This window comes from Geotrypetes seraphini, chromosome 14 (assembly GCF_902459505.1).
Source record: "Geotrypetes seraphini chromosome 14, aGeoSer1.1, whole genome shotgun sequence".
NCBI lineage: Eukaryota > Metazoa > Chordata > Amphibia > Gymnophiona > Dermophiidae > Geotrypetes > Geotrypetes seraphini.
The window spans coordinates 633,243-647,396 of NC_047097.1; the positions used below are offsets into that span (position 1 = coordinate 633,243).

Consider the following 14,154-nt stretch of genomic DNA (forward strand, 5'->3'; position numbering starts at 1 on the left):
TATTTCGACCAGAGGCACGCAGCACTGCAGAGAATCACAAAGAGTAAGAAAACAGTCCCTGCTCGAAAGAGCTTACAATCTAAACAATCTTTTATGTACCAAGCAAACAAACACTGGTTAGACAACTACATTAATGGAGCAAGACTAACCTACGACGCCTTTAGAAAAGCCATAAAAACTGCCTTATTCGACAGAAATATCATCTAAAAAGTATCTACACAAAACACTAAATCAATTTCTAATATTTCAAACATGTCCACCCCTGCGTATAAGACAAAAATTTATTCTGCATGCTGTATTTCTCTTAACTCTGCATATTGTAACTTTCTGACTGTCCAGCTCTCTTCAATGTAAACTGCCTAGAAGTCTCACGACTATGGCAGTATAAAAGAATAAAGTTATTAATATTATTATTAAGCAAGACAGACAAACAGGATGCCATGGATACAGTTAAGGGGAACGGTTAATCAGCTGGCCGGGTTGAAGGGCAGAGAAGTAGGGTTAAGGATTGAAGGCCAAATCAAAAAAGTGGGTTTTCAGTCTGCTTTTAAACAAGGGAAGGGAAGGGGCTTGACGGACAAACTCGGGTAATTTATTCCAGGCATAGGGGGCAGCTAGATGAAAGGAATGAAGTCTGCAATTGGCAGTGGAAGAGAAGAGTAACGTTAAGAGTGACGTATCCGAGGAACGGAGTTCTCTGGGAGGTGTATAAGGAGAGAGAAGCGAGGAGAGATATTGAGGGGCAGCAGAATGAACCCACTTGTAGGTTAGCAATAAGATCTTGAGCTGTATGCAATAGCAGATAGGGAGCCAGTGAAGTGACTTAAGGAGAGGGGTGACATGAGCGTAGCGAGGTTGGTAGAAGATGAGAGTTAGGAGTAGATTGCAGTAATCTTAAGCGTGAGGTTACGAGAGCTTGGACAAGGGTCTGGGTAGCGTGCTGAGAGAGGAAGGGGTGAATTTTGGTGATATTGAAGAGATAGAAGCGACAGGTCTTAGCAGTTTGTTGGATATACATAGAAAATGAGAGGTCAGAATGGAAGACGACTCCAAGGTTGCTAATAAAGGGTTAAGAGTCAAATAACACATCAGCATTAAGCAAGGATTTTCTTCCTGTGGATTTGTATTCCGGAAGTTTCTCAAAGTTACCACTTTTATTTGCAGTCTGCACCAGTCAATCCAAACTCTCAGCCCTAATATTTCACAAGCCCTCAAGAACTTCACCCCACCTCCTGCTATGATGCGCCGAACATTTTCTTTTCGTTTTGGCATCCCAGACTTATATCCTGCCTACAATATCTAGCCAAATAAACGAATTCTTATAGTCCCTACCCCAGCAGATAAAGGAACTTGCCCAGCTCTCGGCTCATGGTTCTAATCAAGACCCAGAAACGGGGAGAGGTGGTCAGCTCATTAGAGCAGGGACTCTAGGGGCGGCTCCTGGGCCGAGCAGTGGGAGAGATGGACACAGTTCCTGAACTTCTGAGAGAAATCTGGGAAAGAGAAAGATTCGAGACAAAGGAGACTCACAGGCTGGAGCAGTTGCTGGCGGCTGGCAAACAGGACCAGTCCTCCCAGTTCAAAAGTTTTTATTCGCTTCCGGCTGGGGAGGGGGCGGTGTCTTGAGGGGCTTCTCTCATTGGCTGCCGCTTGCACCCACCTCTCTCATGTTTTATGGCTCTATCTTTCGGAATCACAATGGGGAGAAAGGCGGAAGTAGAGAATTTCCCCCCGTCCCCGCGAGTTCCAGAAGCCACAAAGACTTTAAAATCTTAAGTGTTCGAGGCTTGTGTGGTTGCGGCAGAGGACGGGGAACAATTTGGCCCTGTCGTTTTCTAGTCAGGTGCCAGGGTAGAGTCTGAACCCTTTCCTCATCTCTCCAGGTCCAGCTCTAGCTCCCCCTTCACCATCCTCCGTTTCTGGTTCAGCGTGGCACCTCTGTCCCACTCCAACCAGCAAAAGCAGTTCTCCTTCCCCCTTTCATCTCCAACCAGTGGCAACAGCACCTTCCCTAAGCCAGACAAGCAGCATCAAAAGAGCCAAAGATCAGCAGTACAACGATTAAGATTTCGTTTGAGGGCTACGTCAACCCCACTGACACACCGGTCAACTGCATGTAGTTGAAATCGATTCGTGGCAGAGCCTAGAGAATACAGGGAAAAAATTTGTCTCCATCCCCGTCAAACTGCCTCTGAGGAAAGAGGAAGTTGCAACATCAGAGGCCCCAAGGCAGCCTAAGTGAAGCATTGCTCTGCTGCAGGCAAGTTAGAACACTAAGTGCTGCTGGGAGGGGAAGGGGTGGAAAGCAAAACAGGGGTGCTGCACAGGAGGGAGAGAGAAGCCCAACTCCCCATGGCCCGGTGGTAAAAGTGAGAAAAACTTGAAATCTCTTTCTTTTCTCTAGTATAATTTCATGAAAATACTGAAATTCTGGATAACTAGCCAAAATATTGTTTAAATGAAGACTTATTTATATGAAAAATTATTGTAACTACTGCTACGATTGTTCAGTTTTTCTTTTTTAAATGTAAACCTTATAGAACTGTAAGGTGGTGCAGTATACAAATACATTTTATGTTGTTATTGTCAAATAAACTTGCAGAACTTGGATTTTTTTTGTGTAGAAAAAATTTTGTGCAGAATTCCACTAGGAATGGTATATTTTCCCTCTATACAGACACTGACACAGAACTTATGGATTAAATTAAACACTGCCATCAGCATTTTAACTTAAGCCGGTGACCGTTCTGAATGAAAATGTACTTTTACGAGGGGCTGCTGAAAGTTCTCAGCCCAATCAAGTTTGGCCAGTCTCCATCAAGGGCTATACAGTTTGTCCAGTGAATTTCCACTTTTTTCTTTCAATAGTTTCCCAAATGAACAAAAACAGTGGAAAATCACTGGACTAAGGGCCTCTTTTACGAATCCGTTTAGCGCAGGCCGCTATGGTAATATCCCTGAAGCCCATAGAGATTTAAAGGGATTCAGGGCTGTTGCCGTGCGGGCTTTGTAAAAGAGGCCCTAAGTGTATAGCCCTTGATAGAGACTGCTCCATTGTTGGTTGGGCTGAGAACCTTTCAGCAGCCCTCATATCTACACAGCTCATCATACTGCAAGATTGGTTCAATGAAGAAGCAAAGGTTGGCTCAGGACCCCATTGAACTGGGTCTGGTAGAATTTAAATAGCCATAGTCCTCATACATTAGGAGTCTAAGTACCAGATCTACAGATTTCTCTGTAACTGCTCTGAGAACTGCTTTGCCTCTAACTATGGTGGTATCAAGTGGGTCTCTCCTCCTGGTCTTTTCACCAGATCTCTCTTCTGGGGGCTTTGTGTGGATACTTTCTTTCTCTATAAACATTTTATATTTTCTCAAAATTTTCACTAAAATCTCTTTTGAACTTTACTGAAAAATCCAAATCCACTCTCGCCTTTTGTGATAGTATACTTTCCCCAGTGTATTGCTACCTTCCAAAGACAAAATGCAGAGCGTCATGCAAAAGTTTTGCATCAACTCCAAGTAATACATTGTTCCGTCTTTCTGACTGGGTCATAGCAATATTTCTGATGCCTACGTCAGCATATTATATAAAAAATTATATGCTGATGTGTTCGGAATTTTATGCTCTATCACCTTGCACATTTTAAATTGACTTAGGACTTCAGATTTAAGACTTGTAACCCATAAACTTCAGAATGTCAAAAATGTCGATATTTTGCGTCAAAACCAGATCGAAACAGTAATCAGATCACTCCGTTTTCAACCAATGGCGTTTGTTTTGAGGAACCAATCACACCGCAGCATTCATGCGCATATATGGCAAAGCGGGAAAATCGGTTTTCATAACTCTCCGCTACTCCAGTGACACATAATCGCAACATGGGAAAAGTTAGAAATCTTTCAAAAGAAGAACGTGTGACGGTGGTTGTACTTAATGAAGAAGGCTATTCAAATCGGCAAATTGCAGCCAGGTGAAGTGCAATCAAAGAACAGTCATACGCTTGCTCAGTAAGAAAAAAAGAGACAGGAAATGTGTCTGACAGGGCTCAAAGTGGAAGACCACACAAATCCACTGTGTGAGAGGACAGGGTTGTTCACCAGATCTCAGTGGCAGATCACAAACTCACATCACCAGAATTGTCAGCCAAGTGGAAGGAAATGTGTTCAATGAACGTATCTGCCTCAACAGTACATCAGTGGTGCCTGGAGTTTGGCCTACGTGGCTGTGGAGCAAGAAAGAAGCCATTGGTAACGGTGATGCAAAGAAAGCAATGGGTTGAGTGGGCCAGAAAGCACAGTTACTTACCTTAACAGGTGTTATCCAGGGACAGCAGGCAGATATTCTCAACAGGTGGGTGACGTCATCTACAGAGCCCCCTAGCGGACGTTCTCGCAAGCAGACTTGCTTGAAGATCTTCAAGCTTGAGAGTGTACCGCGCATGCACGAGTGCCCCTTCTGCCCGACCTAGGGCATGTGTCTCCTCAGTGTGTCCTCAGTTCAGATAGGTAGCAAAGAAGCCAACCCGGGGAGGAGGGTGGGTTGCTGTCCCTGGATAACACCTGTTACGGTAAGTAACTGTGCTTTATCCCAAGACAAGCAGGCAGCATATTCTCAACTCGTGGGAGACCTCCAAGCAAACCAGAAAGGGATGGTGGGAGAGTTGGCAACTCAGAACAGATTTTGCAAAACTGACTGACCAAAATGGCCATCACGCCTGGAGAAAGCATTCAGACAGCAGTGAGAGGTGAATGTATGAACCGAGGACCAAGTGGCAGCCTTGCAGATTTCCTCAATCGGAGTCGAGCGGAGGAAAGCAACAGATGCCGCCATCGCTCTGACCTTGTGGCCTGTGACTCGACCTAACAAGGAGAGACCAGCCTGAGCGTAACAGAAAGAGATACAAATGGCCAACCAGTTAGAAATGGTCCGCTTAGAAACAGAGCGCCCCAAGTGATTAGGATCGAAAGAGAGGAACAGCTGGGGAGCAGTGCAATGAAGAGCAGTGCGCTTCAAGTAGAAGGCCAGCACACGCTTACAGTCAAGGGAATGCAGAACCACTTCTCCAGGATGAGAATGGGGCTTCGTAAAAAAACACAGGAAGAACAATTGTGAAAATCCGAAACAACCTTAGGCAAGAATTTAGGATGGGTACGGAGAACCACCTTATCATGATGGAAGACAGTGAAAGGTGGGTCTGCCACCAAGGCCTGAAGCTCACTGACCCGACGGGCAGAAGTGAGGGCAATAAGAAACACAACCTTCCAAGTGAGAAACTTCAAGTGAGCCCGTGCCAGCGGCTCAAAAGGAGGCTTCATCAATTGAGCAAGGAACACGTTGAGATCCCAAACCATAGGAGGAGGTTTAAGGGGCGGATGAATGTGAAAAAGGCCCTTCATGAAGCGGGAAACCACAGGATGAACAGAAAGAGGTTTCCCATCAATCGGCTGATGAAAAGCAGCAATGGCACTGAGGTGGACTCGAATCGATGAGGACTTGAGTCCTGCACCAGATAAGTGCAACAGGACAGAAGACAAGGAGGCAGACTGCAGGTCCTGGCGCAGCTGAGCACACCGAGAAGAAAAACGGGTCCACTTCTGATGGTAACACTGGCGAGTGGACTCCTTCCGAGAGGCCTCCAAGACATCCAGCACAGACTAGGAGAACTGGAATGAGGGCATTAAGTCTCGAGGAACCAAGCTGTTAAGTGCAGAGACTGCAGGTTGGGATGAAGTAGAGATCCCCGACTCTGCATAAGCAGAGAAGGAAAAACAGGCAGCAGAAGAGGCTCCCTGGAACTGAGTCGTAACAGAAGGGAGAACCAGGGCTGTCGGGGCCACAGAGGAGCTATCAGAATCATGGTGGCGTGCGTGGTCTTGAGCATGACGAGAGTCTTCAGAATCAGAGGGAATGGAGGAAACGCATACAGAAACAGGTTCGTCCAATCCAGAAGGAAGGCATCCGCCTCGATCCTGTGAGGGGCGTAGACCCTGGAGCAGAAGCGGAGCAACTTGTGATTGAGGGGGAAACGAACAGATCGACATCCGGAATCCCCCAACAAGCAAACACCTGACACAGTGTCGAGGAATGAAGAGACCATTCATGAGACTGCAGCAGACGACTCAACCCGTCCGCCAGGCAATTCTGCTGGCCCTGAATGTAGACTGCTCGAAGAAAAATGTTGCGGTGGATGGCCCAATCCCAGAACCACATCACCTCCTGGCACAGGGTGTGCCCCCTTGTTTGTTGATATAATATATGGCGACCTGGTTGTCCATGCGAAGCAGGTGACAAAAAGTTTTCAGAGCGTTGAAAACCGCCTGAAGCTCTAGCAGATTGATGTGACAAAGGTGGTCAGCAATGGACCAAAGTCCCTGAGTGCGAAGACTGTCCAGATGAGCCCCCCAAGCATAGGCCGACGAGTCCGTCATGAGGACCTTCTGCGGGGGAGGAGCATGAAACAGAAAACCTCTGGAAAGATTGGAAGAGAGCATCCACCAGCGGAGAGACTACTTCAACAAAGGAGTCACGACAATGAGTCGAGAGACAGGATCCCGATCCTGGTTCCATTGGGACGCCAAGGTCCACTGCGGGATGCGGAAGTGAAGTCTGGCAAAAGGAGTCACGTGAACTTGTAGAGGCCATGTGGCCGAGCAGGATCATCATGAGCCAAGCTGAGACCGAGGATAGGAGGGCCACCCGCTGACACAAACGAACAAGGGCCTCCTGGCGAGGCCGAGGCAAGAAAGAGCGGAGGCGAACCGTGTCCAGGACTGCCTCAATAAACTCGAGGGACTGAGATGGGCAGAGGTGGGACTTGGGAAAGTTCACTTCAAATCCTAGACTCGGAAGGAGTGAAATAGTCTGATTCGTTGCCCGCAGAACCTCCAGGCGAGAGGACGCTTTGATCAACCAGTTGTCGAGGTAGGGAAACACCTGCAGCCCTCGGAGACGTAGGGCCGCAGCTACTACTACCAGGCATTTCGTGAAAACCCTTGGTGAGGCCGCCAGGCCAAAGGGAAGAACACGATACTGGAGGTGGAGATCCCCCACCTGGAATCTCAGATACCGGCGAGAAGCTGGATGAATCGGAATGTGTCCAACAAGCACAGCCAATGCCCCTTGTCCATCAAGGGATACAGCGTAGGAAGGGTGAGCATTTTGAACTTTTCCTTGACCAGAAAATTGTTCAGAGCCCTGAGGTCCAGGATCGGACATAGATCTCCCTTCTTCTGTGGAACCAGAAAAAAATGAGAATAAAACCCTGTGTTCCCCTGATCCGGAGGAACCTCCTCGACCGCCCGGAGGCAAAGGAGGGTCTGAGCTTCCTGCAGAAGAAGAGGTAGGTGAGTCCTGGCAGAAGGAAACTCTCTTGGAGGAAGGCCTGGGGGTACGCGACTGAAATGAAGAGAGTACCCCTCCCGGACAATGGAAAGCACCCAACTGTCGGTGGTAAGACTTTCCCACTGGGGATAGAAATGATGGAGATGACCCCCCGATGGGAAGGGGGGAAGACTCCAGAAGGAAGGGAGCCGGCAGGCTTAGACAGGAATTGTCAAAAAGACGGCCCAGGCTTGGCCTTAGCAGGATGCTGCTGCTGTTGCTGCGGTCGCTTGGAAGGCGGCCGAGAAAATGCAGGAATAGATTTCTGCAGGTACTGCCGAGGAGGAATTTTGTACGGCCGAGCCGGAGGAGTCTTCGGCTTAAGCCTCATCAGAGAGGCGAAAGACCGTTCATGCTCTGAGAGGCGCTTGGTGGCTGCCTCAATGGAATCATCAAAGAGCTCATGCCCCACATAAGGGAGATTGGCCAGACAATCCTGGAGGTTGGGGTCCATATCCACAATCCTGAGCCAGGCGAGGCGACCGCAAAAGCCGTGACTCTCAAGCACAACTTAGAGGCGTTATAAGCCGCCTGAAATAAATAGAGGCGGAGCTGGGAGAGCGTCTCTTCGAGAAGACAGAACTCCTGGCGCCGAGAAGCCAGCACGTCCACCTAGAACGAGTGGAGGGTGTCCACACAGTACCTGAGATAGGACGTGAAGGTAAAATTATAGTTAAGGATACAGTTCACCATCATTGAATTTTGGTAAAGACGGCGACCAAACTTGTCTATCGTACACCCCTCCCAGCCCGGAGGGACCGCAGCATACACCTTGGAGGGATTGGACTTTTTCAGAGAAGACTCCACCACCAAGGATTGGTGAGAAAGCTGAGCACTCTCAAACCCCTTGACCGGGACCATCTGATAACGAGACTCCATTTTGGAGGGAATGGCAATAACAGCATAAGGCGTCTCCAGGTTCTGGAGAAATGTCTGCTGGAGAATCTGATGCAGCGGCAAACGCAGCGCCTCGTGGGGCGGATGGGGAACAACTCTCCGCCAGGTATTCCTGGGTATAGTGGGACTCAGACTGGAGATCCAGTTGCAGGGCCTTACCCATATCAGAAATAAAACGAGTAAAGGAGTGTCGAGAAGAAGACTCGTCCTCCGGAGGCGACCCAGAGCGAGATCTGAGAGCAGCAGATAAAGAGGGGGAAACCTCCCTCGAATAATAAGCAGGAGCCTCGGAGTCTCAAGAACGAGGAGGCTCGACTGAACTGCCTCGGGGGAGATGAAGAATGGCCTTGTGGAAGGTGAATTGGGGAGGCACCCAGCGTCCAAAGCACCCGCTTGTGAAGCCTCGGCGAGGACGGGGTAAACGAAAACTCCCCTGCAGGCCTTGAGGAAAGCACCCGGGAGGTAGCCATCCGCCTACCAGGGGAAAGCGGCGAGGACGGGGGTCAAGCGAGGACCAGCCTCCAACTCCGAGGCCACCACAGGCCCCGCGGTCGGAGCTTCTTAGAAGGAGCGAGCGAGCCTCGAAGAGGACAACTCCCAAAAGGCCACACGCCCCAAATCTGGGGAGGAAGAATCACTCGAGGGCAGCCTGCGAGTCTTGTGAGTATGGCCTCGAGGCACGATGGAAGAACGCCCAGGCTGGTCAGACCAAGGCTGGGTCGAGGCTAAGACCAGGTGGCTCGAGGTTGGGACCAGTTGGCTCACAACCGAGGAAATCTGCGTAGTAAGGATAGCCTTAAGCATGTCCTCGAACATAGGCACCGAGACCAGAGGATGTTGATTTGGAGGTGCAGCAGTACGCTCCTTCGGGGGCGACCTACGTGAGGAGGCACACTTAGAATGAGGTCTCGAAGAGGCCGAGGAGGCGGCACTCACATGAGACTCCAAGATAGGCACACCTGAGGAAGAAAGAGGAGACTTACCTGAGGCTGGTGTAGCAGAAGGGGTCGAGGCCGGAGCCTTCGAGGCCGAGGGGGACTTCGAGGCTGAGGCACCCGACGGAGCCAAGGCCGAGCTCGAGGCCTGTCCCGCAGGTTCCATGGGGCCAAACAGTTAGAGAATCTTGGCCACTCTCCGACGAAGAGCCCATGGTTGTAAGATCGCACAACGCGGGCAAGACTCGGCACGGTGATCCGCACCCAGGCACTCCACACACCAATGATGGGGGGTCGGTGATGGAGATCACCCTGTTGGTGCAGTTTTTAAACCCGGTACAAGGTCGGGACATAAGAAAAAATACAGCCACGGCCCCACGAGGCCAGGCGGCCTAACTAAGACCAGTAACCCGGTCAAAAAGACACGAAGGAAGAAAGAAAAGAAAAAAAGGGCGCGAGCACAGTGACTCACTGAAAATAAAAAAAGCAAACCGCGGTGCAGAGGCACAACGAATACGCGTGAAGCAAGGGAGCAAGACTTCTGGCTCCGCGGAAAACTTAGAACTGAGGAGACGCAAGCCCTAGGTCGGATGGGAGGGGCACTGGCGCATGCGCGGTACACTCGCAAGCTTGAATATCTTCAAGCAAATCTGCTTGCGAGAATGTCCACTAGGGGGCTCCATAGATGACATCACCCACATGTTGAGAATATGCTACCTGCTTGTCCTGGGATAAAATACTGCATGTGGACTCCAGAGGTATGGGAAAATGTTCTCTTCAGCAATGAGAGTACTTTCTGTGTGTTAGGAGGCCAGTGCAACACATTTGTAAGACAATTTAAGAATGAAGCTTTCAAACCACAGTGCCTGGACTTGACTGTAAAGCATCTGACAAAAATCATGGTCTGGGGCTGTGTGTCAGCCAATGGCATTGGACGCTTTGCAAAACATAATGGTTCCATCTACAAGGAGTCTCTTCCAGGGTGACTTCCACTTCTACGATGACAATGCACCCTGTATTCAGGCACAAATGGTGACAAAGTGAATGACATTTGAGCCATATTCAGTGACTGGAATGGCCAAGGCAGTCACCAGATCTCAATCCAATAGAGAATTTGTGGAATAATCTTGCTGTCAAGAAAACACCCAAAAACAAAGGTTGAATTGATTAATGCTTGACACCATGTTGTACACCCAGATGAACTTTGAAAATGAGTTCACTCCATGCCTCAACGCTGCAAACTTGTTATCAAGAACAAAGGCTGGCCCATACATTATTAGAATAGCAGAAAGCAACCAGCCCTTTTCTGGGCTACCTCCTCTTGAATGGGGTAACAGTTAAAATACAAATAAACTTAGTACGTATTGAGATAGCTAATGTAATCCATTTACGAAATATCGACATTTTTCAACATTGTGCAGTTTGTGTGTTACAAGTCTTAAATCTGAAGTCCTAAATCAATTTAAAATGCGCAGGGTGATGGAGCATAAAATTCTGAACACGTCAGTATATAATATACAGCAGTAGGCATCAGAAATATTGTTGTGAACCAGCAAGAAAGACGGAACAATGTATTACTCGGAGGTGATGCAAAACTTTTGCACGGCTCTCTACATCAAAATCTCAAAACTTCTCATTGGCAATCCACTGCCAGAATGCTCAAAATCCTCCTTTTTGTTTGACTGGGATGCACTGTGGTTCACTCCTTGGACTTCCCTATAGGTAGGATGTGATGCAACTATTTCATCTCACTCATCTGCTAAAGCAGACAGGAAGATCACTTGACTGAGTCCTCTCTGCTGCCTCAGTAGGTGTCACAGCTGGTTCTCCTCTTCAGAACCATTTTTTGGTCTTTACTCCTGTATGCTCTTCCTTCTAGGGGTGGAAATAAGGTTGCTATGTAGAAGGAAGCTGGCAATGCCCTCCCCCAACTACTTTGTTGTTTCCATGGCCACCTTCTCCCCTGGTTCCACTGCCACTTCAGCATTGATGAAAGGCCTTCCTCTACAGCAGCAGTCCCCAACCGTTTTTTGCTCCATGGACCAGGGGAAGGGAGGAGGGATTGTAAGTGCACGGAGAACATGGAGTTTAACAAACATCCTTAATTTTTTCATTTTTGACATTTTTTGACACATAGTAACATAGTAACATAGTAGATGACGGCAGATAAAGACCCGAATGGTCCATCCAGTCTGCCCAACCTGATTCAATTTAAAAATTTTTTTTTTTTTTTTTTTCTTCTTAGCTATTTCTGGGCGAGAATCCAAAGCTTTACCCGGTACTGTGCTTGGGTTCCAACTGCCGAAATCTCTGTTAAGACTTACTAAACTAAACTAAACTAAACCTTAAGTTTGTATACCGCATCATCTCCACAGAAGTAGAGCTCAACACGGTTTACAGGAGTTGGTATAGAAAGGAACTACAATGAAAAGTAGAAGGACTTAGAGAGAGAAGTTTAGAGTGACTTAGTATATCGAAGAGGGAGGGGTCATTGCATTTTAGAGAAAAGCCAAGTTTTACTCCAGCCCATCTACACCCTCCCAGCCATTGAAGCCCTCCCCTGCCCATCCTCCTCCAAACGGCCATACACAGACACAGACCGTACAAGTCTGCCCAGTAACTGGCCTAGTTCAATCTTTAATATTATTTTCTGATTCTAAATCTTCTGTGTTCATCCCACGCTTCTTTGAACTCAGTCACAGTTTTACTCTCCACCACCTCTCTCGGGAGCGCATTCCAGGCATCCACCACCCTCTCCGTAAAGTAGAATTTCCTAACATTGCCCCTGAATCTACCACCCCTCAACCTCAAATTATGTCCTCTGGTTTTACCATTTTCCTTTCTCTGGAAAAGATTTTGTTCTACGTTAATACCCTTTAAGTATTTGAATGTCTGAATCATATCTCCCCTGTCTCTCCTTTCCTCTAGGGTATACATATTCAGGGCTTCCAGTCTCTCCAGTAGGCCTGGCTGGCTGAAACACCGGTGAGCAGCAGAGAATGGGTTAATCCTAAGGGAGATGAATGGATATATTCACAGAAATTGTGCACAAGAATATTTGCCAGTTAGACAAGGCTTGCAGGTTTCATAAGCACATTTTCAACACAATGTTTACATTCTCTGGCGCAAAACTATGGAATGATCTCCCAACAATCATCAGATCTGAACCTAAATACCTTATGTTTCGCAAAAAACTAAAGACCTACCTCTTTGACTCCGGATAGACTAACAAGAACTAAATCCCACAATTATCGAGGTGTACCAGACTTGGTCATAGCACACTCAAGGAAGTCGACTCATGGAACCACTCTTCACTTCATCATCATATTGGTACAAAGTACACTATCAATGGCCAGCTTGTAACTTAGCAGACACTATCTACCTCCTGACATCTTGCAACAACTGTAATAGCTCTTCTCACTGTGTAATACGTATAATGTACCCTATGTAATGTAATCTTATGCAAAGTACTTCCTGTTACATCTCTGAACCCAATTTCTCTTGTTAACCGCATGATATAACAAACTTCAGTTCATAGAATTGCACCTTTTCCACTTTGTTACTTTGCACTAAACTGTATTACAAAATTTGTTCTGTAACTCACCTTGAACCTCTTCAGGCATAGTGCGACTCTAAATCCCAGATTAGATTCTTCTTGAACAGTTTTATATTTTTCTTATGACTGTTAATCTGACTGTTGTTCTTTTAGGATAGGCCTTTCTCTTTCATCAAGTCATGGAGGGTAGGCCCAAGGTTATTTAATTAAATTATTTTGTCCCCTCAGATTTAATTAAATTATTTTGTCCCCTCAGATAAGATATAGGTGTACTGAGCAGGTGTTTTGGGCATGTGGCCTAGTCTGCCACAAATGATGGATAGTTTTGGTGCTTTTTGCCACATATATCGTCCTAACTCCTTAAGTATGAATGTCTTTTCTGTGTGTATTGTACACATCAAGTTGTGACGATGTTGAGTCTCAAATCATTTATTGAATACAACACATATACAAATGAATAAATAGATATCAGTCCATATGGCATATCCTTGTAGATGCTTAGTTTGTCTAGTCAATCCTTTCAAACTCTCTTATATCTGACACGGTCCGTGCTTCAGCTACAACACTGAAGCCTGCGTCAGGGGTGTGAGTAAACAATCCACTAGACCAGTGGTCTCAAACTCGTGGCCCACCAGGTACTATTTTGAGGCCCTCGGTATGTTTATCATAATCACAAAAGTAAAATAAAACAGTATCTTGATCATATGTCTCTTTAGCTATAAATTACAATATTATTATGAAGACAGCCAAAAGGAAAGATTTATAAATTATAAAGAGTTTTACCTCATGCAAAATTGTCATTTCTTTAATAAAACATAAAACTATTTTTTCTGAGGCCCTCCAAGTATCTACAAATCCAAAATGTGGCCCTGCAAAGGGTTTGAGTTGGAGACCACTGCATTAGATGGTGTTAAATCATTTTGCATCTATGGAAAAAACACTGTACAGTCACAAATTCAACGTATCGCTTAAACTCGCGTAGCTGGGCCTTTCACAAACAAGTGTATGTTTTCTTTTCTATCTTGCTCTGTTTTTATTAGCTAAGAGTTTATTCTTGCCTGTTCTCTTCTGTCTCTTATATGTTCTGGAAATTCTGTTAGTAGGTGCTGCCTGACAGTGAATTAGTTTTTCAGAGATTTAACTGATTAAGATAAGCTCTTTTTTCATACATTTTGCATACATTCTTTTTCTGAGTTTTCTTTCTGTCTTCCTGAGAATAATTTTTTTGCACATAAATAAAGGTATTTTTTCTCAGTAGCATACTTTAGACTCCTCTTATCTCTGACTAGCTTCTCAGAATAAGCAGTGGATTTCCCCAAGCTATCTCAATAATGGGCAATGGACTGCTCTTTTAGAAAATTATCCAAACCTTTTTTAAACTCT

At 46.5% G+C, this 14,154-nt stretch overlaps 1 protein-coding gene across 3 annotated transcripts in view; it reads right to left on the bottom strand.

The window, feature by feature from the left end:
- Positions 1-14,154, bottom strand: part of ALDOB (aldolase, fructose-bisphosphate B) — a 269,623-nt gene that overhangs the window by 59,441 nt on the left and 196,028 nt on the right. Inside the window, exon 1 of one of the 3 annotated variants that reach the window (XM_033920845.1) lies at positions 1,531-1,673. The exons of 1 other annotated variant lie outside the window; for it this stretch is intronic. Coding sequence is in view for 1 of the 2 variants with exons in the window: in XM_033920843.1 (XP_033776734.1) it covers positions 1,333-1,370 (38 nt within the window). In the remaining variant the exon portion in view is untranslated. Of the gene's footprint in view, positions 1-1,332; positions 1,386-1,530; positions 1,674-14,154 lie in introns of those variants that run through there. One more of the 3 variants, XM_033920843.1, reaches the window with a different exon arrangement.